The following is a 25,634-nucleotide window of genomic DNA, read 5'->3' as shown; positions in this document are numbered from 1 at the left end:
AACATCATTCACCTTTTCAATTAAAGGGGCACTGTTTACCCGAAAGGTCTCTTGCTTCAAAATTAAGGCCACCACAAAAAATAAAAGTATAGGCTGAAAATTTTTAAGGCCTTCAGCTAATGTGGCTAATGCTAAGGAAGTAACCCACCGGAAGTGGAGCTTGGTGCGCTAAAAATAAAGTTATTTTAAAAATATTTACATTAATATAGTTTTCAAAGCGGTTAAACTATTAATTAAGGATCCCGTGTCTGCTTAAGGTTAGGACTGAGTGTTAAATGGTTAAGGTTAGGGTATGGTTGGGGTTAGTTTTCGTTGGTAAATGGCCGTTGTGTGTGAAGGTTCCTTGCTAAGCTAATGCTAACTTGAAAAGTTGCAGTCAAATCTTTGCGTTAGCAAAAATTACAGTAGCAATAGGAGATGAGGAGCATCATGGTGAGGATCTGGAGCTGGAGCCTCCAAAGGGATCAACATCCATTGTCTGGACTTGTTTCGGATTCAGGGCAAGTGACGTTAAGCAAGAAGTCATATGTAAATAGTGTAGCAGAGTTATGTATGACCCGCAGGGTAACACAACTAATCTGTTCAACCATCTGAAAAAAAACATCACAAATACAAAATACCAGGAATGTGTGAAGACCAATGCTAACGTTGCTCCACAAAATCCCCGTCCATGTCCAGCAGCAACCCAGACAACCAGCAACCCTGCAATGGGCAACAGCGGGCAACATCTACCTCATCTACCTCCCAAAGACACATGGAAATAACAGACACAACATCATTTTATTTGGCCAAAGATGTGTCCAATAAACACAGTGAACAATGAGGGCTTCAGAAAAATGGTCAAAACACTCAAGAACTAGAGGCACTCAGAGAGCGCAGACCTCCGCCAAGGCAGATCAGTGCCCCGGATTTGGATGAAAATTTCAGGAAATATTGATACTGGCACCCCCACCCCCGATCACCACCAAAATTTAATCATTTGTTCCTTGTGCCAGTATCAACATTTCTTGAAATTTTCATCCAAATCCGTCCGTCCATAACTTTTTGAGTTATCTTGCACACAAACAGACAGACAAACAGACAAACCAACGCCAACAAAAACATAACCTCCTTGGCGGAGGTAAATATGTGATCCCCTTGCGCAATTATTTCCAAGCATAATAGATGAGTTTCAATGTTTACTAACAACAGTGATGCGCGTGCACCTCGAAGGCAAAAACACCAGTACCAGCTACCAGCCGGCTCACATACACCTCCAGGCTCTCCCCCGGAACTCGTGAACGAGCGAATATGTTAGTTCTAAAACGTCCATTAACTGTTTCTGTCCAAAAGCCGATCCCATCTTCTCTTTCACAGCAGCATAATTTGACTTAACCGCATCGGAAAGGCTGTCCTATAGTAGTAAAGCAGACCGTCACAGACGGGTGGGGAGCAGAGGTTGTGCTAGACATTTTTATAGTCCGTCATTTTGATGGACAGGGTCGTAAAAATTCCGTCATAACATATTATCCGTCATTTCAAATTTTTATTTTTTAATGATAATGCGATATACACTATATTGCCAAAAGTATTGGCTCACCCATCCAAATAATCAGAATCAGGTGTTCCAATCACTTCCATGGCCACAGGTGTATAAAATCCAGCACCTAGGCATGCAGACTGCTTTTACAAACATTTGTGAAAGAATGGGTCGCTCTCAGGAGCTCAGTGAATTCCAGCGTGGAACTGTGATAGGATGCCACCTGTGCAACAAATCCAGTCATGAAATTTCCTCACTCCTAAATATTCCACAGTCAACTGTCAGCTGTATTATAAGAAAGTGGAAGTGTTTGGGAACGACAGCAACTCAGCCACGAAGTGGTAGGCCACATAAACTGACGGAGCGGGGTCAGCGGATGCTCTGAGGCGCATAGTGCGAAGAGGTCGCCAACTTTCTGCAGAGTCAATCACTACAGACCTCCAAACTTCATGTGGCCTTCAGATTAGTTCAAGAGCAGTGCGCAGAGAACTTCATGGAATGGGTTTCCATGGCCGAGCAGCTGCATCCAAGCCATACATCACCAAGTGCAATGCAAAGCGCCAGATGCAGTGGTGTAAAGCACGCTGCCACTGGACTCTAGAGCAGTGGAGGCGCCTTCTCTGGAGTGACCAATCGCGCTTCTCCATCTGGCAATCTGATGGATGGGTCTGGGTTTGGCGGTCGCCAAGAGAATGATACTTGTTGGACCGCATTGTGCCAAGTGTAAAGTTTGGTGGAGGGGGGATTATGGTGTGGGGTTGTTTTTCAGGAGCTGAGCTTGGCCCCTTAGTTCCAGTGAAAAGAACTGTGAATGCTTCAGCATACCAAGACATTTGGGACAATTCCATGCTCCCAACTTTGTGGGAACAGTTTGGAGCTGGCCCCTTCCTCTTCCAACATGACTGTGCACCAGTGCACAAAGCAAGGTCCATAAAGACATGGATGACAGAGTCTGGTGTGGATGAACTGGACTGGCCTGCACAGAGTCCTGACCTCAACCCCATAGAACACCTTTGGATGAATTAGAGCGGAGACTGAGAGCCAGGCCTTCTGTCCAACATCAGTGTGTGACCTCACAAATGCACTTCTGGAAGAATGGTCAAAAATTCCCATGAACACACGCCTACAACTTGTGGACAGCCTTCCCAGAAGAGTTGAAGTTGTTATAGCTGCAAAGGGTGGACCCACGTCATATTGAACCCCATAGACTAGGAATGGGATGTCACTGAAATTTATATGTGAGTCAAGGCAGGTGAGCAAATACTTTTGGCAATACAGTGTATTTAGTAGTATTTAATGTTCAAAAACATCTCAGTGATGCAGTAGCTGTAGTTGCTGCTGGCTGATAAACCAACGCAATATCACGACTTGCATAATTATATACGCCATTTTTAATTGGTGTGTTATCTGTAGACATTATAAGCTTTCCTTGTGTATGTTTATGCAGCGTCAATCCCATGCACTGAGGATTAGGGTTCAGGTTATGTGAACCACAGATATGGGCACAAACTGATGTGCCCTAACACATGAAAGGTAGAAAATGTGTACATATAACACACCAAATGCCATAAGAACTGGAGTATAACTTGCTTGTCCTTCGTCCTTCACCACATCAGTCCCTCTTTTTTCACCACGTTTATCAGTGCCATCACATTTACTGGGCTTTGAAATAACTAAGGAGACTCGGCTGTCTTCACAGTTTGCGCTAGCAAAGTAGCATCTAATTTTGGCTAAAGTTAGCTAAACAACAATTACCCTCAGTACGGACAGCCTTCAGAATTTTCCATCATTTAAAAGAAAAATCTGTCAATGGCGGAATATTTCCGGTTAACGCAACCTCTGTATGGTAGATCTCCAGTACTTATCAGATCTGAAGTGTGCACTGCACAGACCAGCATTCTGAATTTCCTCCTCAAACCAGTACTCCTGTCTTAATGCCTGCAACCATAACTTTCGCCGATTTTTCTGGAAGGGATGTTTGCCAGCAGGAATTCTGTAGAAGTTTAAATCCTTCTGTGTGTTCTTTCTGTTCTGACAACCCACAGCACAGTAAGACGATGGCATTATTCACACTGACAGTCAGTACTTTGCTACGAACTCGGCGTGCTTTCTGCCTCCAAGGTGAGCGAGCAGCATACGTCCTACATCATCATGAAACTGATCTATAGCATATTTATTCAGTTAGCCCTTAATAAATCTGAAATTCTTGGGTAATTTTTTTTTTTTTAATATCATTTATCATTTATTCTTATTTAAAGTTCCATTACTTTACCCTCCACTACCCCCATATCACGTATATGTGCAATCTCTATGTAAATATGTAAATACTTTTAAAAATGTATTCTTAAATTTTTATTCTTTTAAGAATGTTTATTTCTACCTGCCTTTTCTTTTGCACTAGTGTGTTGCATACTGCTGCTGTATACTGTTTAATTTCTTATCTTGTCTTATTTTATGCACTGAAACCTGTTTACATATGGTTTGTTTAAAAGTAGTGCAATAAAAATACAGATGTTTTCCCTAACATGATCAATAATCGTGATGAATAATCATGATTACAATATTCATCAAAATACTTGTGATCATCCTTTTGGCCATAATTGTGCAGCCCTACCATGAACCGTGACTCAAGAACCACAATACAAACCAAACTGTGGATAACCTGTACCGTTGCATCCCTAATAGATAATGTGTTGTCCCGTGTTTAATTTACTGATCATGTAGATGTTCATAAAAGCTCAACCCACAAAAGAGGATTATTATATCAAAAACAGATAAAACTGAGGGAAAAGTGACTTTTTCAGTCAAATCTATCATTAACTGAACATAAACCAAGCATTCCCATTCACTGTCATTGATCAAACTCCATGGGTGTTACTGTTGAATCAATGTAGTAGAAGATGACGGTGTTTCCACGTTCACTTCGGAGCGTCCAAATGCGTTCTGAACGTCCAAATGGGTCATATCTCAAGGTTCAAGGTTACTTTATTTATACCCATGGGTAAATTTGTTTTGCAGACAGAGTGACTGCATTTGGCATTACAACAAAACACAAATTGCACCTTGCACCTATTAGGCAGGTACTTGATCGAGTGTCAAGACAAAAAGTGCTCAGTGTTCCACCATTCATCAGTATAGCAGCATGGATAAGTAAAATGATAAAATAAATAAGATCAAATAAATAAAAACAAGATGCAATAAAACACAGTAAAAACCTCAAGAAGATAAAAACAGTCTCTAGTAGGGGTGGGCGATATGGGCAAAAAAATATATCTTGATTTTTTTTTTTTAATTTCCTGATCATGAGAATCTAACAACATCCTTTAAAATGTGAATTTCTTTCTTTTTTTTTTTTTTTTACAAAAAAAATGCTGTAAAACTCAACTTGCTTACCAGGACACCTATGGATAGACACATCACTTCAGAACAACAGCTATTGTTTGTTTTTTAAATGCTTCATACATCTTCTGCAAAACATGGGGGGGGTATAGTAGTTATATACGTGAGTGTGTGGTCCATAACTAACTTAACTAACACTGGGGTGAAACAGAAGTGAAATCTATCAGGCTTTTTTCAACATCTGACTCCCAGCTTCTAATGCCTCTATTATACAGCGGGTCTTACACAAAATTTTCACAACTTCTAACCTCCACATGAATTTGTCAAGTTTACCCCCCTTTATGGTGCCCCAGCCAGGTCAGGTCAAAACCGAACCATTTCCAGGCTAGTGATGTGGACTCACATCTCGCTATGAAATCATCTGCAGAGACTCCTGCATATTACCTCCATGTAAGACAATGTTGTGTTGTGGGTGCCGCCGAGTCACCACAAGACTGAATCCCGTCTGCTGATTGGCTTCTGAGGCACGCATTCGGCCAATGAGGACTTTCATGCACCTCTCCTTTACCGTCTATGCACCATCTGTTTGTTTTCATTTCGAGACAGTATGAATACTCAATAATGTAAAATTGCACATCGTCAAACTAACATTTACGATATTATCATAGGCGATATACATCACCCACCTCTAGTCTCTGGGATAAAAACCAGGATAAGAACATAAAATTTAAACATTAGAAGTCACAATAATAATAAATAGAGCAAAGAAATAGGATAAATAACTAAATAAGTAAATCAAGTGCAATGTCACTATTTCTTATTGAGCTCAGTGACGGCGACAGGAACAAAGCTGTTTTTATAACACTGTGTCCTGCACCTTGGGACTAAAAAGCTCCGTCCAGAGGAAAGGAGCTGAAATTCATCCCATACAGGATGGGAGTCATTATTTAGAACTTATGAAGCCATCCTCTGGACCTGTTTAGTGTACAGGGAGGTGGGACAAGACTGGGACTCACCAATCAGGTGAATGGACCATCTGGCTATTTGATTCAGTGAGTTTTTCTCTGCAACTGACGTCTGACCGAACCACGCCACCAGGCAAAAATATAAAAATAGACTCAATAAGAACGATAAAACAAAGTTAAATTGGTTAGGTCAATGTGGAAGTGTGCCAGTTTTCTAAGGCAGTGATGGCGCTGATGGCCCTTTTTACTAACAATTCTGCAGTTTTCAGTAAAATTCAATTTTTCATCAACTAATAGTCCCAAGGTATTTGTATGACTGCACTTGTTCTATTGTCTGACCTTTAATTAAAGTGACTCCGTGCCTGTCCTTTTGTTTTCTAAAATCAGTGACTATATCTTTTGTTTTGGATATGTTTAGGTGAAGGTCGGACTCCTCACACCACTGGACAAAGTCATCAATGACAGGGCCGTGACTGGTCTCACCCTCTTTGAGTAGGCTGATGATAACCGAGTCATCGGCATACTTAATGATGGCCCTGTTTTCATATTTACTCTGACACATATCTGTGTAGAGAATGAATAGTAGTGGTGAGAGGACACAGCCTTGAGGAGAACCAGTGGAGAACACTGGGTCAAACAGAACCCCGTTTATCCTCACTCTTTGAGTGATGATGACCATGAAAAGATGACAAACTGCATTTTACATCAATTATTTACACGTATTGATAGGACTAGTGGATAAACAGGTATTAAACAGTTTAGATCAGTAGATGATTTTGATCGCTGATGGATGTTTGGGTCTTTACGGGTTAATTTTGGAATATTCTTATAATTATAACCATATATTATCATGTAAGTAAAAAGAAAAGTTGGGAAATAAAAGTTAAATGTACTACAAGTGACTTTCCATACATAGGCCCTTTTCCACTGCAGGAACTTTTGCAGCATTACCCTGAACTTTGAAAAAACCTGTATCACAGTTACCCTGGCCCTTTTCACCAAAAAGCACTCTCACAACCTTACACAGAAATATTGCACAATTTACAGTCTCCCTTCTCCTCATGCATACACACAAACACCTGGGTTGTAGCCAAACATTCTTTCATACATCATTGGAATTCACAAAACACCAATATGACCACATTCATCTTGCTTTCCACAAGCCTCATTTTACACACAGACATTCCACACACAAGCACCACCCATCCAAATCGACTCAAGAGTTAGACAAACAAGAAAAAAGAAAAAGAGAAAACACAGCCTGGACACAATATATATAAAGCGCTTTTGCATGAGTCAGCCATTATTCTTACACCACCCGGGAATCCACCATAGGCTCCATTCATGACACGGGATGAATTGGCAGAGGTATGGACTCTGTGTTAACCACCCTTACACCTTAACATGGACCGACTGCTAAAAGGCTCTGAAAAGGTTAAAGGCCATCACCCCCTGCCTTATCAGCCTTGCGCTAGAGAAATCAACGTACAGCCCAAAATTAATCAACTGTATGCACACGTCTACACTGGTTCCCCTGTAGGTCACAACTTACAAATACTGTAGTAAAAACGGCTTAGTTGGAACTTTAACGTATCCCACTAAGACCTACATGGGCTAATTTCCTCTACAGGATCCACTGGAACACAACAGACATACTTCATGAACCGCTACATTTTTTAACAAATGAGGACAGCCAGTCAGCCCTTAATTTACCGGTAATCAAACCCTGACTGTCACCTGCCTCAAAATTTAAACCACATAGATCATGCTAACTCCTCTTCACTCCCAAACACAGAATATTAGTAGAAAACATATATGACAAGGAACATGAATATGATAAGGAAGAATACTTAACCCCATGCATCCAACAGGTTCTTTCGAAGGAATTAACCCCTCAACTCCCGACTCCCCAAAGCAAAAAATTTTAATTTGCATCTGATCGAGCAAGAAGTTAAAGGGTCCTAAACCAATTTAAAATGAGTTTAGCAATCAGATTTCACGGTCTCCTCAGCCCCTCAAGACAGACAGCGGTGCCAAATTTAAGCAAAAAGGTTGCTCACTTTTTCTTTTTCGTTGCGTGCACATTACAGTGTCTGTTTGATGAGGTGCCAAGACGATGGCTCAATCCTAGTCCTTTTTTTTTCATCCTGTTCGTGATGCCAAATTTGTCGTGGCCAAAATAAACTTCTAAAGACAAGAGATTAAGTTCAGTATAGCAATTTATTACTCAGATGAGTATAACAGACAGGATTAAGTAAACTTCCCTTCTAGTATTCAACAGCCGCTGCAGGTCGCAGGTCACACACACACACACACACACACAAAATCAGACAGACAGGAGAAAGCCAAAGGTAAAAAGCAAAAGTAAAAAAGCCCCCCTCTCATCAGAGATGGTCCATTTAAAGGGGAGAAACAGAGGGGACGAAATAGGAGAAAACTGTGTGTTGTGTGATCTTAAATTTCACATATTAAAAAAAGGAAAGAACTAAGAGAGGTACTTCCCTCTTCAGTGGATTATATACCACCACAAGTGATGACAGCTTTGGATGTTCAGTGTTTGACAGAACACAAGGTGACGACAAACCAACTTTATCCATAGACGACAAAGCTTTTCTAGCCATCATGGATGCAGAGGTCTACCAAGATAATGAAAACAACTGGGTTTCACCTTTGCCATTCCACTCATCCCGACAGCACCTCCCAAGTAACAGGGAATAGGCCCTAAGACGTCTCTGCTCACTCAGGAAAACTCTAGAGAAAAAAACAAAAATGAAAGGTCATTATGTAGAGTTCATGCAGAAGATGATAGACAGTGACCAAGCTGAGTCTGCTCTACCAAAGAAAAGGAACACTGGCACCTGCCTATATTTGGTGTCTACCACTGGCAGAAGCCTGATCAGATGCGGGTCGTGTTTGATTCCAGTGCTGAATGTGAAGGAACATCGCTCAGTAAGGTGCTCCTCAGTGGACCAGACCTTAACAACTCACTATTAGGAGTTCTCCTGCGGTTCCGAAGGGAGCCTTTTGCTATTACAACAGTATGTACCAAATGGTATATTGTGCTTCTTCAGTGAAATCAGTTTCACTCTGCATTAAAGTTCCCATATACTCAAATCACATTTCACCTATACACTAGTATCTGGCCCCACTATGACAAAAAGTTATTTTATAGGTATACTATGAATGTTTTAGGACACATCCTGTACTTGAACGCACAATTTTTGTGCGTCACCTTTAGAGGACTGAGGAAGTAGGAAAGATCCTGTATGTTGCAACAATCCTATGAAAAGATACATTTTCTGTTTACTCAGTGAACAGGATCAGAAAGGGTCATGATGTCGTGGACTGATGAAAGTAGATGATGATAAAATATTAATGTTGTTTTTCTAACTTGTAACGAATATTAATTTTGTCATAATTACCTCCGCCAAGGAGGTTATGTTTTTGTCAGTGTTGGTTTGTCTGTCTGTCTGTGTGCAAGGTAGCTCAAAAAAGTCATGGACGGATTTGGATGAAAATTTCAGAAAATGTTGATACTGGCACAAGGAACAAATGATTAAATTTTGGTGGTGACCGGGGGGGGGCGGGGGGTTGATCTGCCTTACAGTAGGTCTGCGCTCTCCGAGTGCTTTTCTAGTTCTTTATGTATTGTGATTTCTACCTGAAATGGACCGAACAGATTTGCCTCTTTTTCTGAACCCGGGCTCGTTTGTGTGCTCGTCCATCATCTACAGGGTGGGCCAGAAAGATTTACCCACTGTTTATCTCTATTTTATTTGCTCAGCTTTTGTCCTAGAAACATAAAATTTTGGGTAGTGCCTCCTAAAAGGCATAGATTTTGTTGTACCTGAGTTCATTTGTGTACTCCTTATGATTGTCGAGTATGGCATCGAAGAGTAAGTGCGACCAGATTGTGGCCTTGAAGGAGGCTGGCCTGACAACAAGGCAAATCATGGAAAAGGTGAATGTTTGTCGAAAGACGGTCTACAATGTCATGAAACGATACAAGAAGACTGGCAATACCACCAGCAAGTAAATCCCTGGAAGAAAACGTTCAGTCCGGACCAAAGGTGTTGTTGACAGGGTGAGGAAGCGAATCCAAAGGAATCCTCGCAGGAGCATGAGGGCAACAGCAAAGGAAATGAATATCTCAAGAGCGTCACTGAGAAGAATCGTCAAACAGGATCTCGGAATGAAAGCACTAGAAATGCAACGCAGACAACTGATTTCAGCCGCTTCTAAGAAAAAACGGCTTGACAGGGGGACAATGATGCTGCAGGAGATTCAGAGTGCCGCAGACAAAGTCCTGGTTTGGTCTGATGAGAAGATCTTCACCGTTCAGGCAGTGGTGAATACCCAGAATGACAGGGTTTATGCACGGAGTGCACAGCACCTACCCGAAGGTCGCAGAACCCATTTTCGTCGTCAGAAGCCAGCTGGAGTCATGGTATGGGCTGCTGTTGCTTCTGATGGCTCAAAGTCTCCTTTGGTCTTCATTCAGGAGGGTGTGAAAGTGAACAGCCAGGTGTACCTTCAAATGCTTGAAGAAAAAGTGTTGCCTTGGTGTACCAACGTGTTTGGAAACCATTATATCTTCACACAAGATGGTGCACCAGCACACACATCCAATGTCGCACAGGCCTGGTGCAAGCAACACTTTTCTGGTTTCTGGGACAAGAACATGTGGCCTCCATCAAGTCCGGACATTAATCCCATGGACTTTGCGATCTGGTCTATCCTGGAGAGGGAAGTCTCAAGAGTATCTCACAGCAGTGTCACCACTTTGAAGACAGCTCTGATGAAGTCATGGTCAAAACTTGATGCAGAGACAGTGCGGCGCTCATGCCAGGCAGTGCCAAGTTGTCTCCAGGCTATGATAAAGGCAAAGGGTGGCCATATTGAGATGTAGATGTTTTTGGTGACAGAGAATAAAGTATAGAAACTGTGTTCAATGTCTGTGATGTTTGTCTGCAAGCATTTCTTGATAGTGAAGAAAAACCGATGGGTAAGTCTTTCTGGCCCACCCTGTACTGCTCTTGACAACAGCCCAGGTAAGACATTTCACATTTGACATCATACTAGTAGGAATCTTTCATCATGCGTTCTGTTATTCACTTTTGCATTGTGATTACTTTTCATGTAGGAAAGTGGAAAGAGTGAGCGGGGCCACGGAGTTCTGGACTGGCTGTCCTGGACCAGCTGGTCCACACGCTGGTCCAGAAGCCTGAACCTTTCACACATGTTTATTTCTCTTTTAATCTCAAGGCACCTTCTTTTTTTTTTTTTTTTTTTTTTTTTTGCACCTTTTGTTTTGTTTCAATTTTTAATTTAAAAAAATTATAACCTAATATTCAAGGTTCAAGGTTACTTTATTTATACCTGTGGGTAGATTTGTTTTGCAGACAGAGTGATTGTGGGTTCATTTACAAGGCATCAAAATATAAGTACAATATAAGTACTATTTTAAGTAATATGCAGTAGAATTAAATGCAGGCATTTGAGTAAATCTGTCTGACTTTAGGGTTGAACCTGGATTATATCTCTAAAACAACAGAAATGAAAACGAACCTTCCATCACACTTAAAGTTAGACCTGATTTAGTTAAATGACTTAGAAGTTGAAAATACATGTTCTACCATTTTTAAATACAAATTAAGGATATGTAATGATGGTTAACTTAGTTAAAAATGTTTTATAGATGGATTAAGTAATTCAAGAATAAACAAAACTTCAAACCCAAACCATCCACTTAAAGTACTGTGTCATTTTATTGTGCTAGAGCAGGGGTTCCCAAAGTGGGGTACATGTACCCCCAGGTGTACTTGGAGCAAGCCCAGGGGGTACCTGAAATTTTTTTCGGAAAAATACATTTAATATATCATCATGTACTGACAAAATACATAATGAGAATTAATGCTGAAATATGCAGCACAATAAATACATTCATATAGTTTTTTGTTTTTTTTTTCTTGTTTGAGCTTTGGTAACATTTTAAGAACATCTATTTTATATTATTCAAAATGAGTTTATTTCAGCAGCTAAGTAATTATTTTTTGTTGATGAAAAATTCATTAATTAATTTTTCTCACCAATGAAAGAGGGCACTTTTCAGTTTAAATTTTCCACACAAAATTTACTTTAAAAAATGTGTTTTTTTTTTTTTTTTTTTTTTTTAATATATTAGTTAAATATACGTTGTTTGTTTACAAAGTTTTGAAAAATATAAACAGACACCTTTGGCACAGGAACAAAATTTGCCTAATTTTTTTTTTTTTTTTCAATCAAAAATGCTGAAGTGAGAGTTGGGGGTACTTGGCTAAAAAAGTATATTTCAGGGGGTCCTCCACTGTAAAAAGTTTGAGAACCACTGTGCCAGAGCTTGTGAATGTACATGAACTGTACTGCAGTTTCTTTTACCTCTCCCCCAAACATCATCAGCCTGATTTGAATAAATTACCCTGAAGTCTGGGTGTGATGGAAACGCAAACCACACAGATCACTAACAAAAGCTCCTGGGATCTGGGTGGAGAAGGGTCTACTGTTCCACTTCAGGCATATTCTCACTGGACCTGTCCGTGTTTCCAGCAGCAGCTCCAAATGAGTGGAAGAAAACTGAGTGGGTGTGGTCACCGTGACAAAAGTCTGGAAGCTTTCAGGTACAATGAACCACGCAGGTGTCGTTTTTCCAAAGTGACTTAAATATCAGTAGTGATCAACTCTGACTGACCTTAAACCGGGTGTGACTGAAGCGTCCGGTGAGTCTGTCGTGTGGGTCAGCCTCTGGTCCAAACACCGACACGAAGACGACGAAAACAAAAGGTTCAATTGTCAAAAGTAGCTCATATCTTCACATATTTTCTCGCTTTTGATATTTCTCATATTCTTGTTACATTACTCAAAGTCCAGCGCAAGCTTATAAACCAGAAGACCCGTACCGGAGGTTCCCTTTGGCCGGAGGGGCTGCTCGGTGATGCTGTGCCCTCTGTGTCTAACACGACGGAGAAGAAGAGGTGGGAGGACCCAAAGAGGAAGAAGGGGCGGATATGGAGCCAGTTTAGGGCCAGGAGTTTGGTATATGAAAATATACAATTTGAAAACGAAAATTTAAGTTTTGATCATGACTTTTGAAAAATACAACAATGTATATGAAAAGTTTTTTTCAGGTTAAATATAATTTAGATTCACTTGGGTAATTCTTATGAATAAATAATTCATTTTAATTTTTCTCTTTCATATCTATTTTAATATTTGAGGTTTTATTTTTTTTAGTTGCATGATTTACCTTTTTAGATTTAGATCTTATTTTTTATGATTTCAAATCTTGTTTTTTCACTTTCAGATTTGTTTTTTTTTTTTGCTTTCAAATCTTTTTTTCATTTTCAGATCTCTTTTTTTTCCCGCTTGTTCAACTTTTGGCCCTGATGTGGCGTGGAGGGTGTGGCCTCAACTGAGAGGGGCGTGGGATCATGAGTGACAGCATGACAAAAATCTTCTGCCACGTTTCCGCTACATGGAACCAGCTCAACTCGGTTTGGCTCAGCTCGCCTCAGCTTGGCTCGACTCAGTATTCCTGGAGACTGTTTCCATTACAAGATACTACCAACCTTATAGTACCTGGACATCATAGCGATGTGGCGCGTTACTTCCGTGTCGTCTGCTCAGAGAGTTGCTGAAAACTCGCTCGTTGCGTGTTGTCTCGTCTGAATTTTTACGTCGGCCACCAAAGACTGAATCTCCTCGACCGACCATGGTGTAGTTTTGGGCTGTTATCATGTGGATTAATGTACCGCTATATTTACTGTCCACTTCCACATCTGTTTTTTGTAAAACGGCGGGTCACAGAGACAACTCTCTGACCAATCAGTGGTCTGTAGTGTTTACACGTCACATTTTAGTATCTGGTCCACAGTCCTGGAACCTCAGTGGAGGTGATACCAAAAAAGTAGTACCGGGTGCCAGATTCCAGGTCCTTTTTCGTCATGGAAACGCAAAGAGGCCGAGCCGAGTTGAGTTGAGTCGAGCCGATACCACACAGTGGAAACGGGGCATTAGAGAGCTTCCCCGCTCATGTTGCCTTCAGGGAACGTAGGAACTAAAACAATTCAGACTCAACACTTTATATACACTATATTCACGTCACTGGTAGTGAAAAAACTGATGCCAGTGACAAACCTACATTTAAAAAGCTGTTTTAGACAGTACTGAGCACCATTTGTGGTATAAGAGTAATAAATTATGCCAGATTGCACAGGAAAACAGTCACACATTAAATATGTGATATTTCCGATTTCCACATAGCACAGTGAAGGGAAGTCAGTTTGTGGTTTAACTTCCTGCTCCAGTCACAACAGCAGGGAAATGAACAGATAGGAAAACTCAGTGCTTCTGAATCTGAAAAGATAAAACATGCAACTAAAAAAAATAAAAACTCAAATAGTAAAACATATGTGAAAGTGGAAAAATGAAAATAAATAATTTATTCAAAAGAATTACCCAAGTAATCAAAATTATATTCAACCTGAAAAAAACTTTTCATACACTTATTTTAAATGGGAATACATTGTTGTATTTTTTAAAATTCAGGATCAAAACTTACATTGCCAGTTTTAAATTTTATATTTCATATACAAAACTTATGGCCCTAAATCGGCTCCATAGACGAGCACTTCCTGTTTCAGAGCGGACGTGAACACTGAGATTGGGGGGAGGTACAAATAACGGTGTGTTTGTGGAGTTCAACAAATGTTTGGACTTATGTTTGGACATGGAAAGCGTTTATAAATTAGTGTTAGTTTGGTGGAATAAGCCTGGTTTTCAGTCCCAGTTGTCATGTGTTCGGACATGCGCTTTGACATTCTTGTTGGCTGCTCAGTAGAGTCCTGGGAAGCTGCCCTGCTCTGTTTGATGGTTTATGACTCACTACCATCTTCTTCATCACATCCCAGGTGTTTTCAGTGGGCTTCATACAGTACTGTGGAAAACGTCTTAGGTCAAAATTAGGTTTGTAGGTTTAGTAAAGTTATTATAACACATTTCTTAGTCTGTGTATTAACCCTTTCATGCACAGTGGTCACTACAGTGGACAGCTATTCTCCAGCTGTTCTCTTGTATATTCATGGGTTTTGTTGTTTTAGTTCCATATCAGCCAACACAGTGGACACTTATGCATAATCCCAAACACTGCAATTCATAACATTACTGTAACTTTGCTGTTCTTGATAAACCTGATCTGCAGTTGCAACATGTTTTAGTGCAAATCAATTACTAGTTGTTATTAGACTGTAATTAACAGTTTTCTTAACCAAAAAGTTTTTTTTTTTTTTTTTTTTGCATATCATTTCCATAAAGTGGGTAATAACTAGTATTAGAGTATGTTCAAATATGAGAAAACATCAGATTAGCTGCATGAAAAATGTTTTTGTTTCATAGTTTTCACACAGTTATGTCACTTTCTGATATTGCATTTTAATACATGTTTCTTTGCTTCAAAAATTAAATGCATGGTGTCATTTTTGTAACTCCATAAAAAATAGGTTCATTAAAAAAAATTTCAATTGCATTTTTTTTTTTTCACGCCTAAAGAGGAATAAAAACACTTAGGAAAAAAAAATCTTGACTAAGGTTCTCATAATTCATGCATTAAAAGGTTAAGACACCACGTAGATATATGGGAATTATGAACAGCCTTAAAAACGTTTCAGGGAAAAAAAACAGTTTCTATAATCCAAAGAAGCTGTATTTAGTGTGACCTCCCTTTGCAATTAACATGTCTTTAATCCATTTGTTCAAACAATATGATATTTATTGCATTAATTTTCTGATGTTATATACCAGGTTTCATTCAACACGTCAGACAAATCTAATTGTGCTGCTTCTTGTCATGGGAACAGGGTTCACATAGTAAGAGTAAGTTTAACCTTTTTCAATTTTTGTGTCTCTTTTAAGGCTGTTACGCATATTTCCTGTATTTTCTTGTATCTAAAGAAAAGTGAAGGAGAAATGAATATGTATGCTCATTTCAAAAACAGACAACAAAAACTGCAAAAACAACAAAGCTAAAGGTAGCTTAGATTTCTGCACAGTTTTGTTAGTGCATTTGCTCCGTTCCTAATAAAAACATGAAAGACGTATAGATACAGATTCACTTTATTAATACCCAAAGTCAATCAGCTTGACAGATGAAAAGAAAATACAAACTAAAAGAGCAATCAGTAGATTATTAACCGAATACTCAAAATGACTCATAAATACATAGTCACATCAGAAGAGAACAAAAAGTAGAAAATATTAAAAGGAAAGAGGCTGGTATCAGAGAATTTTGACTTTATTTTTAAAAAAAAATACACAAACCAAGTAATAAATTAACAAAATACTTTGTAACTGATTTTAAGAATTTCAAACTAATCAATTCATCATTGCAGGTTTCTATTCTTACACTGTTAGTGTACACTGTTACTGTTAGTGTATGTATGTCATCTTTATGAAGGAATATATTGTTGCTAAGTAAAAATCACTTTTTTAGTTACATCATCAATTTTCTGTAATACGCCATTGATTCTGTACATATGGTTACTTTTCCAGTACTTCAGTTTATTATAATTTTTGTCATTACAAAATTGGCTTTTATTTCTCCATTCTTTTTCTCTGTTGACCAGCAGTGGGCCCAAATGAGCCAAAGAAAAGAGTTCATTCAAGTGAAGCAAACTGTGCATTGCAACCACCGTCTTATGATTTTACAGCACCGAAAAAAACAGGAATATAAGATTTTTTTTATTTTTTTATTTTTTTATTTTATTTTTTTTCCAACATGCTATATTGGATCTAGGGATAGATAGCACAGCATGTTCCAAGATCTTGTGAAACCAGTTTAACAAAACCCACAAAAAGACATGCCTATAGTTTTTCAGTCATCCATGCACTAAACAAAGTGAGTTAGAGAAACTTGTAAGACATGGATTCTTGACATGTGTGATCTTTCATTCTCATACAGTCAACTGCTGCAGTTTTAAGAAAAGAAGATGGCAGATTTAGTGTGAAATGTAGCAGCTAACAGAAGAGACTTGATATTAATTTATGTTATGAGAATGAAGACCCTTTAAAGCCACATAATATAGGAATTTCACTAGGATGGGCAGTGTAGCCCATTCTTCTTTTTTTTTTTTGTTCATGTATCAGTACACAAGAGTACACTCTAATAACCTTGTTTTTATATTTTTGGATGACACTGTGATTCTGTGTCTTCTGCAAAGTACAGTGATGCTTCTGTGATATAGACATCAACATCCAGTTGTGGGATTTTTATTTAATTTCAATTAAACCAGGATGAACTCACTGAAATTATATTTCTCAGTTTCATAGGTACCATAAAAGACCACCAAGACCAGCAGCACAGTTGACAGGGATTAGACAGTATTATAGCTGAACATACACACACATCAGAGAATTATTAATATGCAACTGAAATCATGCAAAAAAAAAAATACAGCCAAATAATTCTACCTCCAAACCTTTTCAAATGTCTGTGAAAGTGTCCAATGAGGGCAGCCTTTTGTATGGTACAGAAGACCAGTATGACTGTCCAACATAAGAATACAACAAACAATGATAAGTGAGGGCTTTAAGATTTGTAATAAAGCTCAACCTCATGTAAGCATGAGAAGGTGCATGCATGTACTACATATATCACCATAGTCCAGTACCGACATAAACACTGCAACAACTTTATTTTTGACCTTGAAATTATCTTTGACCCGAGGCAGGAAACTAGTAATAATCAGATTACCAATCAAGTCTCCACTTTTACAATAATCTGTTCTGCTGGAAAACACATATTGATGGTATACATCAGTCAGTCATAACTGACCACTGGCAGGCAATGGGACCTGTCAGTGGGTGGGATATATTAGGCAGCAAGTCAGGGCCGGTTCTAGCCTGTCATATTAGGGTGGGCTGGTTGAAATAACAGGTGGGCAACCTGGTTGGTGCGTACAGACAATAGCAATGGTGTCCTGAAGGCTCACAGTTTGAACTGCAGTCCTGATGGCACTGAAAAGAAGTGATTTGGGGGTTTATGTAAGTATAAGAATCACTTTATTGATCCCCAAAGAGGAATTTAATTGTCAGGCAGCTCATCTGTGTTCATTTACTCTTTAATATAAAATGAAAATGATTTTAAAAGTCCTTCGTGCATATTTCTTTTCATTGGATGAGCTTGGAAAATAAAAGAATGAATACTAAAAACTCATAAAATAAATTATTCTCACTGTGCCCAGAATTTATACAAAAAGAAGGCAGTCTACTCTTGTTCCAACTCAGACTGAAAAGTGGCACAGATAGACTAACCGCACAAACAACTGAAACTGGGCCAAAAGTCAAAATAAAAAAACTAAATTATATTTTTTCATATTTCACAAACCAAAAAACACTCATTCAAATGCAATCTGAAAAGTGACAAATGACAAAGAGGACAACAAATCTTTCTTTTTCATCTAAAACCCTGAAATTTAGACTCAAATGTCAGTAGAACTATATACATATAGACTATCATGACGAAATTGTTATAATAATTAATATAATTTAGTGACAGAGATCATTTGCCACTTGGTTTTTGTCCCTTCCTTGGAGCGACGGTTGAGAGTGTGTGTGTGTGTGTGTGTGTGTGTGTGTGTGTGTGTGTTACTGGCATTGTGTATGTTTTTAAGTTTTACTAGCATTGTGTTGCCCAATGTGTGTGTTTTATTGGTGCTGCTTTAGTCAGTGTGTGCGAACTTAACTTAACGAGTGGCTGCCAAACCGGGCTGGCTGCTCTGCAGGAGCCCAGAGACGATGCTCAGCCCAAGAGCACATCAACAAGCCACAGATACAGTGAAACTCCAATAGAAAGAATCGCGGTATGAAACAGAAACCCCAACAGGTGCAGCAGTGACCTCCACAGGTGCAGCAGTGACCTCCACAGGTGCAGCAGTGACCTCCACAGGTGCAGCAGTGACCTCGATAGGTGCAGTAGAGACCAAGGTGGGACATTTAACTCCCCGCAGCCCAGAAACGGACTGTGAGCTGCTGTACGAGCAAATGAAGCGCTCAAGAAATGCAAAACAATAATGACAACCAATCACTGATGGAATAGGGCGGGCTGTAGGCTGCCCATCCAATTGCAAATAAGAGCCAATAGTAGTGTAGTCTGTTATGTTTTTCTACTGGATAAACGTTTTCCCTTAACTTTCGATTGGGTGGGCAAGATGAACATTTGGGTGGGCTTAGCCCACCCCTGCCCATGCCTACCGCCAGCCTCGCAGGAAGTAAACATGTAGACCTCAAAGTTGATGTGTTAGAAACAGCAAAATGGGTAGAGTAGGTATTTGAGCAACTTTGAGAGAGAAACTATGATGGTCAAATCACTAGATTAGAGCATGTCCAGATCTTGTTGTTCATTCCCAGTGTAAAGTGACCAAAATTATCTAAAGAATAACAATCGGATCTGATTCAATCCAGCATCTATGGGAGCAGAACATTGTCACCACCTGTCTAATGTTTTGTAGGTTCCGCTTTTTCCTCAAAAACATCTGTGACCCGAGGCCTAGACTCCACCAGGCCTCTGAAAGTGTGCTGTGGTATCTGGACCATGATGTTAGCGGCAGATCCCTGAAGTCCTGGAAGAAGAGAGGTGGACCTCCATGGATCAGATTTATTTGTCCATCACCTCTCACAGATGTCAACTGGCTTGAGATTGGAATGTCCTTCCTTAGTCCATTTTTGTTCAGTACCAACCACTGCAGACCAGGAACACCCAACAAAACCTGCAGTTGTAGATATGCTCTGACCCAGTCATTGTCAAAGTCACTCAGTTCCTTATGTTGGTCATTTTGTTGCTTCCAACTGATCAACTAAATGTTCATTTGTTGCCAAATATGTTCAACCCAGTGAAAGGTACCATTGTAATGAAGTAATCAATATTATAACAGTTCTCCTGTCAGTGGTCAGAATATTATGGCTGATCAATGTATGGAAAAGGCCACAGCAGAGGCTTCATTTTCTCATACAGTTGAGTGGAGTGAGCAGCTACATCATGTTGTGTTATTTCACAATCCTGCAACATATACTCAGATGTGGTGTTTGAAACCCTAACAGTACAGTTGAAAAACAGGTTCGCCAGCAGTCGTTAGACAGTGTTTGTATTTTAACATGAATTGCTGCCTGCAGGTAGAAAACTCAGGTTGTCGAAGTGCAAAGCAAATCTCCTGAGGTCATCATGAGTCCCAGCTTCCATTACGCTGCTGAAGTCATAAGTTTACTTTAGAAATATGTGATTTATACATAAGCATTTAAGCACTTGCATTTTTGAATCACATCGATTTAACTGTTTTTATGTTTTATATCTATGTTTTATACCAGGTTTCATTCCACACTTCAAATGTTTCTGTTTGTTCTGCTTCTGCTTAGGGGTCACACTGAATATCACTTTAAAATATACAACCCATTTAGTTCAGTTTCTTGTGTGTCTTTTAAGGCAATGCACATGTTTCCTGTATGTTCTTGTTGTATCTGAAGAAAAGAGAATGAGAAATAAATATATATGCTCATTTCAATCCTGCAACAAGAACAAAACTAAAGGTGGCCAAAGACTTTTGCATACAAGTATATTTAAAACATTATTGTTGTTGTATTATTATGCTGTAGGCAAAATTAGAACTTCATACAGTGTGATAGTATCATACCTTTTTTCCATAAACGAGTTCTGTAAAACCTGAATTAATACACTCTCCCTGCTCTGTGATACACTAATTAAAGACTAACCACTAATTTATTAATGTCAGGTAGGATATTTACACATTTTAAATAAAACTTGGGGACAAAATTTAGTATCGCTGGTTGTTTTGAGAGGATTGTTGAAATAGGTTAAAACTGAGCTGGATAAGAAGAGTTGAGAGGAAAAAAAATACCTTAAATGCAAATTTATTCCAGGAAACACCTTTTTATCTCTTATCTAAACAAATGCTAACTGGTATAAACAGCAATCACACACACACACACACACACACACACAAACATTTGAAGATCCGAATACATCCTATGAAAGCACATCCAGAAAAATAGACGATTTCTGATTTATGCATCTTGTGCATTAAACTTTGAAACCTGTTGTACATTTACAAATACTAGTGTAGAAGTTGTATTCAGCTCCTTCACTTCATTAAAGGTAATAACACAACGCAATAAAAACTGTCAAAAAGAAAACACCAAAACACAGAGGAAAAACACGACTATTTTATTAAAATCAAAATATTTCAATACTTTTACATAAATCCATTTATAAGTAAAATAGTCGGTAGACAAAGAATTCAAAACCTTTACTTTGGCCAATTTAGTGAAAGTAAAAAGTCCTGTAGACAAAACCTTTCTTGAGTATAGAAATGGGATCAGCAAAATGTAAAATGGTCTCTGGCAGTGTTTAATTTATGTGATATTTTTGGATTAATTTTTCTGCTGCACTCATGTGTATGTTGTATTTTACTTTCTTGATGAAATGGAAGGGAGAAGTGGGTCCTGTGATTCATAGGTGGTCCAGTTTGTCACCCTGTTAGTCAGGGTGTGAGGCAGACAGATTCGTCCCTTTGAGTTTTCATTATGCACGTACAAGCTGCCAAACACGAGTGAATCATCAGTGAATTTTTGTGGAAATATAATATTCTGACCAGAGTTTAGCCTCTGTCAGTGATGGAGAGAGTATTCAAATCATTTAACTAAAATATTAACCCTTTCATGCACTGTCCACTCCAGTGGACAGTTCTTCTCCAGCTGTTCTCTTGTATATTAATGGGTTTTGTTGTTTTAGTTCCATATCAGCCAACACAGTGGACACTTATGCACCATCCCATACACTGTAATTCAGATCATTACTGTAACTTTACTGTTCTTGATAAACCTGATCTGCACTAACATGTCTGAGTGTAAATCAGTTGTTATTTGTTAGACAAGAAGGTTTTTTTTTTGCATATTATCTCCATGAAGTGAGTAATTAGTAGCATTAGAATATGTTAAAATGTGAGAAGACATCAGATTAGCAGCATTAAAAATGTTTTTATTTTATTGTTTTCATATCACTTTCTGATATTGGGTTTTACACACATGTTTCTTTACTTCAAAAATTAAATGCATGGATATTTTTGTAACTCCATAGAGAAAAAAAAACTCGATTGCATTGTTTTTTTCATGGCTGAACACTGAAGAAAAAAATCTTGACTAAGGTTCTCATAATTCGTGCATGAAAGGGTTAATGCCACAACGTGGAAATCCTTCACTAAAAGTAAAACTTTGTGGCGAGGAAAAAGGAGAAACCAGCCAGTTGCTAGCGAGCCAACTTTTATTGCTCTCCAGCCACCAGAAACAATCATGGAAACCTCAACACTCCTCATGGGTGCTAAAACCCGCCCCACAAGCCACAACATCCTCTGGGTGAGAGAAACGCCATATCCTGTACACCACACAGCCCCCCCCCGAACACCCAGAAGGGAACACAACCTGCAACTCAGTGTCTCAACGGGGGCTTAATTGGCCTCCCATAGCGACTGCGCCGAACCACCGTCAAGTCAGCGTGAGGAACCTGCAAAACAAGGTGCTCATTAGAACAATGGGCAGGAACATCATTGTCCAGTACAGGATGAGGAACACAATCAGTACTAGGAGGCAAAACTGGAGGCCTGGAAGGCGGACGGCCGCGACGAGGAACCTGGCCTAGCAACACAGGTTCGCCCGCCACAACATAGGCCGGCTTCAGGCGATCAACAGATACAAGCTCTCTGCGCCCACCCATATCCAAAACAAAACCCTTGGTATCCCGTTCAAGCACACGGAACGGACCATCATAAGGAGGCTGGAGGGGCGAGTGGTGGGCATCGTGACGTACAAAAACAAAACGTGCAGATAGGAGAGCAGTAGGAACGAAAGACCCTGGGAAACAGTGGTGCATAGGGCCCGGGGCTAAAGCGCCACCGGACGAAAAGGGGTCCACTGAAGAACGGGGACTCGGTGCGGCCGACTCCAGCAAAAATTCACCTGGGACACGGAGCGACTGACCAAATACCAATTCCGCGGGGGACGCGTCAAGATCCTCCTTGGGAGCCGAGCGCAACCCAAGCAGGACCCACGGCAAACGATCCACCCAACCATCACCCACGAGCGTAGCGCGCAGAGCTGCCTTGAGCGAACGATGGAAACGTTCACACAACCCGTTAGCCTGAGGGTGGTAAGCCGTAGTACGATGCACCTGTACCCCCAAGGAATGCGCCATCCCAGACCAGAGCTCTGAAATAAACTGAGGGCCCCTGTCAGAAGTAACGTCTGACGGTACACCAAAACGGGCCACCCAAGCAGAGAGAAAGGCACCAACCACATCGGTGGACGCAGTGGAGGACAGGGGAACCACCTCGGGCCACCTGGTGGTCCGATCCACCATAGTGAGCAGATGAGTGAAACCCTTCGAAGGTGGCAGGGGCCCAACCAGATCCACGTGCACATGGTCAAAATGCCTGGCAGGAATTGGAAAAGGTTCAAGAGGGGCTTTAGTATGCCGGTGCACCTTGGCCCGCTGGCAAGCAACACAAGCAGCTGCCCACCCCTTAACATCCTTACGAAAACCGGGCCACACAAAACGGGAACCGACCAGCTTAACCGACGCGCGCACACCCGGATGTGAAAGTGAGTGAATAGAGTCAAAAACGCGGTGCCGCCAACCTACCGGAACCACGGGGCGAGGCCGTCCTGTGGACATGTCACACAGGAGTGAGGGACCTCCCTCTTGCAACACAACCGTCTCCAACTTCAAACCTGTACCGCCGGAGCGAAGAGCAAGGATATCCGGATCAGCAGGCTGCTCGGCGGCCATAGCCGAAAAATCCGTCCCGAGGAGCACGGGGCAAACCAGCACGCGTGAAAGACAATCCGCAACTGAATTGGACTTCCCGGCGACATGACGTATGTCAGTAGTGAACTCAGAAATGGCCGCCAAGTGACGCTGTTGACGTGCCGACCAGGGTTCTGATACTTTAGACATGGCAAACGTCAGAGGCTTATGGTCCACATAAGCTGTAAAAGAACGACCCTCCAGTAAAAACCGAAAATGCCGTGTAGCCAAAAACAGGGCCAACAACTCACGGTCAAAAACACTGTATTTACGTTCAGAGTCCCGCAACTTGCGGCTAAAAAATGCGAGAGGCTGCCATGCGTCTGCCACCCGCTGCTCCACAACAGCCCCCACAGCTAAATCAGAAGCATCGGTCGTGAGGGCGATAGGAGCATCAGGGTCAGGATGAGCCAGGAGAGCTGCATTAGCTAAGGCAGACTTAGCTCCTTCAAAAGCAACAATCCGGTCCGGAGTCCAGACAACAGTGTCAGCAGCCTTCTTGGAATGCAAGGCGTCATAAAGCGGTTGCAGGAGATGGGCGGCATGGGGAATGAACCTATTGTAGAAGTTCACCATGCCCAAAAACTCCTGTAACGACTTGACTACAACCGGGCGGGGGAAATCCGCTACAGCCTGAACCTTAACAGGCAACGGAACGGCGCCACACGCCGAAATGCGATGACCTAAAAAATCAATCACCGGCAACCCAAACTGGCATTTGGCTGGGTTGACAATCAGGCCATGAGCATCCAAGCGCCGGAAAACCTCCCTGAGGTGCGCGTGGTGCTCTTCGGGGGACGAGCTGGCCACCAAAATGTCGTCAAGATAGACGAACACGAACTCGAGGCCGCGCAACACCGAGTCCATAAGTCTCTGAAAAGTCTGGGCTGCCCCCTTGAGGCCAAATGGCATACGGAGAAACTCAAAAAGCCCGAAAGGGGTGATTACTGCCGTCTTAGGCACATCCTCTGCCCGCACTGGAACCTGATGATACCCGCGCACCAGGTCCACCTTAGAGAAAACAGAGGCCGCAGACAACCGAACGGAGAAATCCTGAATGTGAGGAATAGGATAACGGTCTGGTGTCGTCACGTTGTTTAAACGGCGGAAGTCACCGCATGGGCGCCAAGACCCGTCTGCTTTAGGCACCATGTGGAGGGGCGATGCCCAGGGGCTGTTAGAGCGTCTCACGATCCCCAGCCTCTCCATGGTAGTAAACTCCTCCTTAGCGCAAGCTAGTTTTCCTGTGTCAAGACGCCGCGCGCGCGCAAAAACCGGCGGACCACTAGTGGGGATAAAATGTTCCACCCCATGTTTAGTGACTGTGGAGGAAAAGGCAGGAGTAGTCAAGGATGGGAACTCAGCCAGCAGACACTGAAAGATATCTCCAGACGCTGAAAAATTCCCGTGCGTCACCGGCCCAACTCCCCCAGCCTCACATGGAACAGTGGCGAAAGTTACAGCATCAATAAGCCTGCGGTTAGCAACATCAACTAGTAAACTGTGAGCACACAAAAAATCAGCACCAATGATCGGAACAGTCACAGAGGAAACTACAAAGTCCCACTCAAACTCACGTCCGTGGAAACAAACAGTTGTCCGTTTTGTGCCAAAAGTCTCAATAGGTGAACCATTAGCCGCACTTAGCAGTGGGCCACCCCCACGGTCTGACATCCCTGGACCGGTGGGGTGCACCAAACTCTTCTGAGAGCCAGAGTCAACCAAAAAAACGCTGTCCCGACAGGGAGTCTTTAATAAAGAGCAGCTCACCTCGTCCGTCGGCGCCCACGGCAGCCACTGCGTTTCCAGACACCTCAAACGTGCATGGGGGGACACAGCGCTTAGCTTTGTTGCCAAATCTCCGGTGGTAGAAACACAGGGGGCTCCCACGACGACGAGTCCCCGCGCCGAC

The 25,634-nt window shown here is 41.1% G+C and overlaps 1 protein-coding gene across 1 annotated transcript in view; it reads right to left on the bottom strand.

Moving 5' to 3' along the window:
• The window catches only part of LOC115432193 (uncharacterized), a 31,663-nt gene extending 18,847 nt beyond the window's left edge, over nucleotides 1-12,816 (bottom strand). The window contains exons 1-3 of the mRNA XM_030153064.1: nucleotides 12,759-12,816; nucleotides 12,551-12,603; nucleotides 8,492-8,574 (exon numbers count right to left, since the gene is read on the bottom strand). Of these exons, the coding sequence (XP_030008924.1) occupies nucleotides 8,492-8,509 (18 nt within the window). The 5' untranslated portion in view covers nucleotides 8,510-8,574; nucleotides 12,551-12,603; nucleotides 12,759-12,816. The remainder of the gene's footprint in view (nucleotides 1-8,491; nucleotides 8,575-12,550; nucleotides 12,604-12,758) is intronic.
• Nucleotides 12,817-25,634: the final 12,818 nt, after the last annotated feature.

Source organism: Sphaeramia orbicularis, chromosome 13 (assembly GCF_902148855.1).
Source record: "Sphaeramia orbicularis chromosome 13, fSphaOr1.1, whole genome shotgun sequence".
Classification (NCBI taxonomy): domain Eukaryota; kingdom Metazoa; phylum Chordata; class Actinopteri; order Kurtiformes; family Apogonidae; genus Sphaeramia; species Sphaeramia orbicularis.
This window is presented reverse-complemented; position numbering and strand designations above follow the sequence as displayed.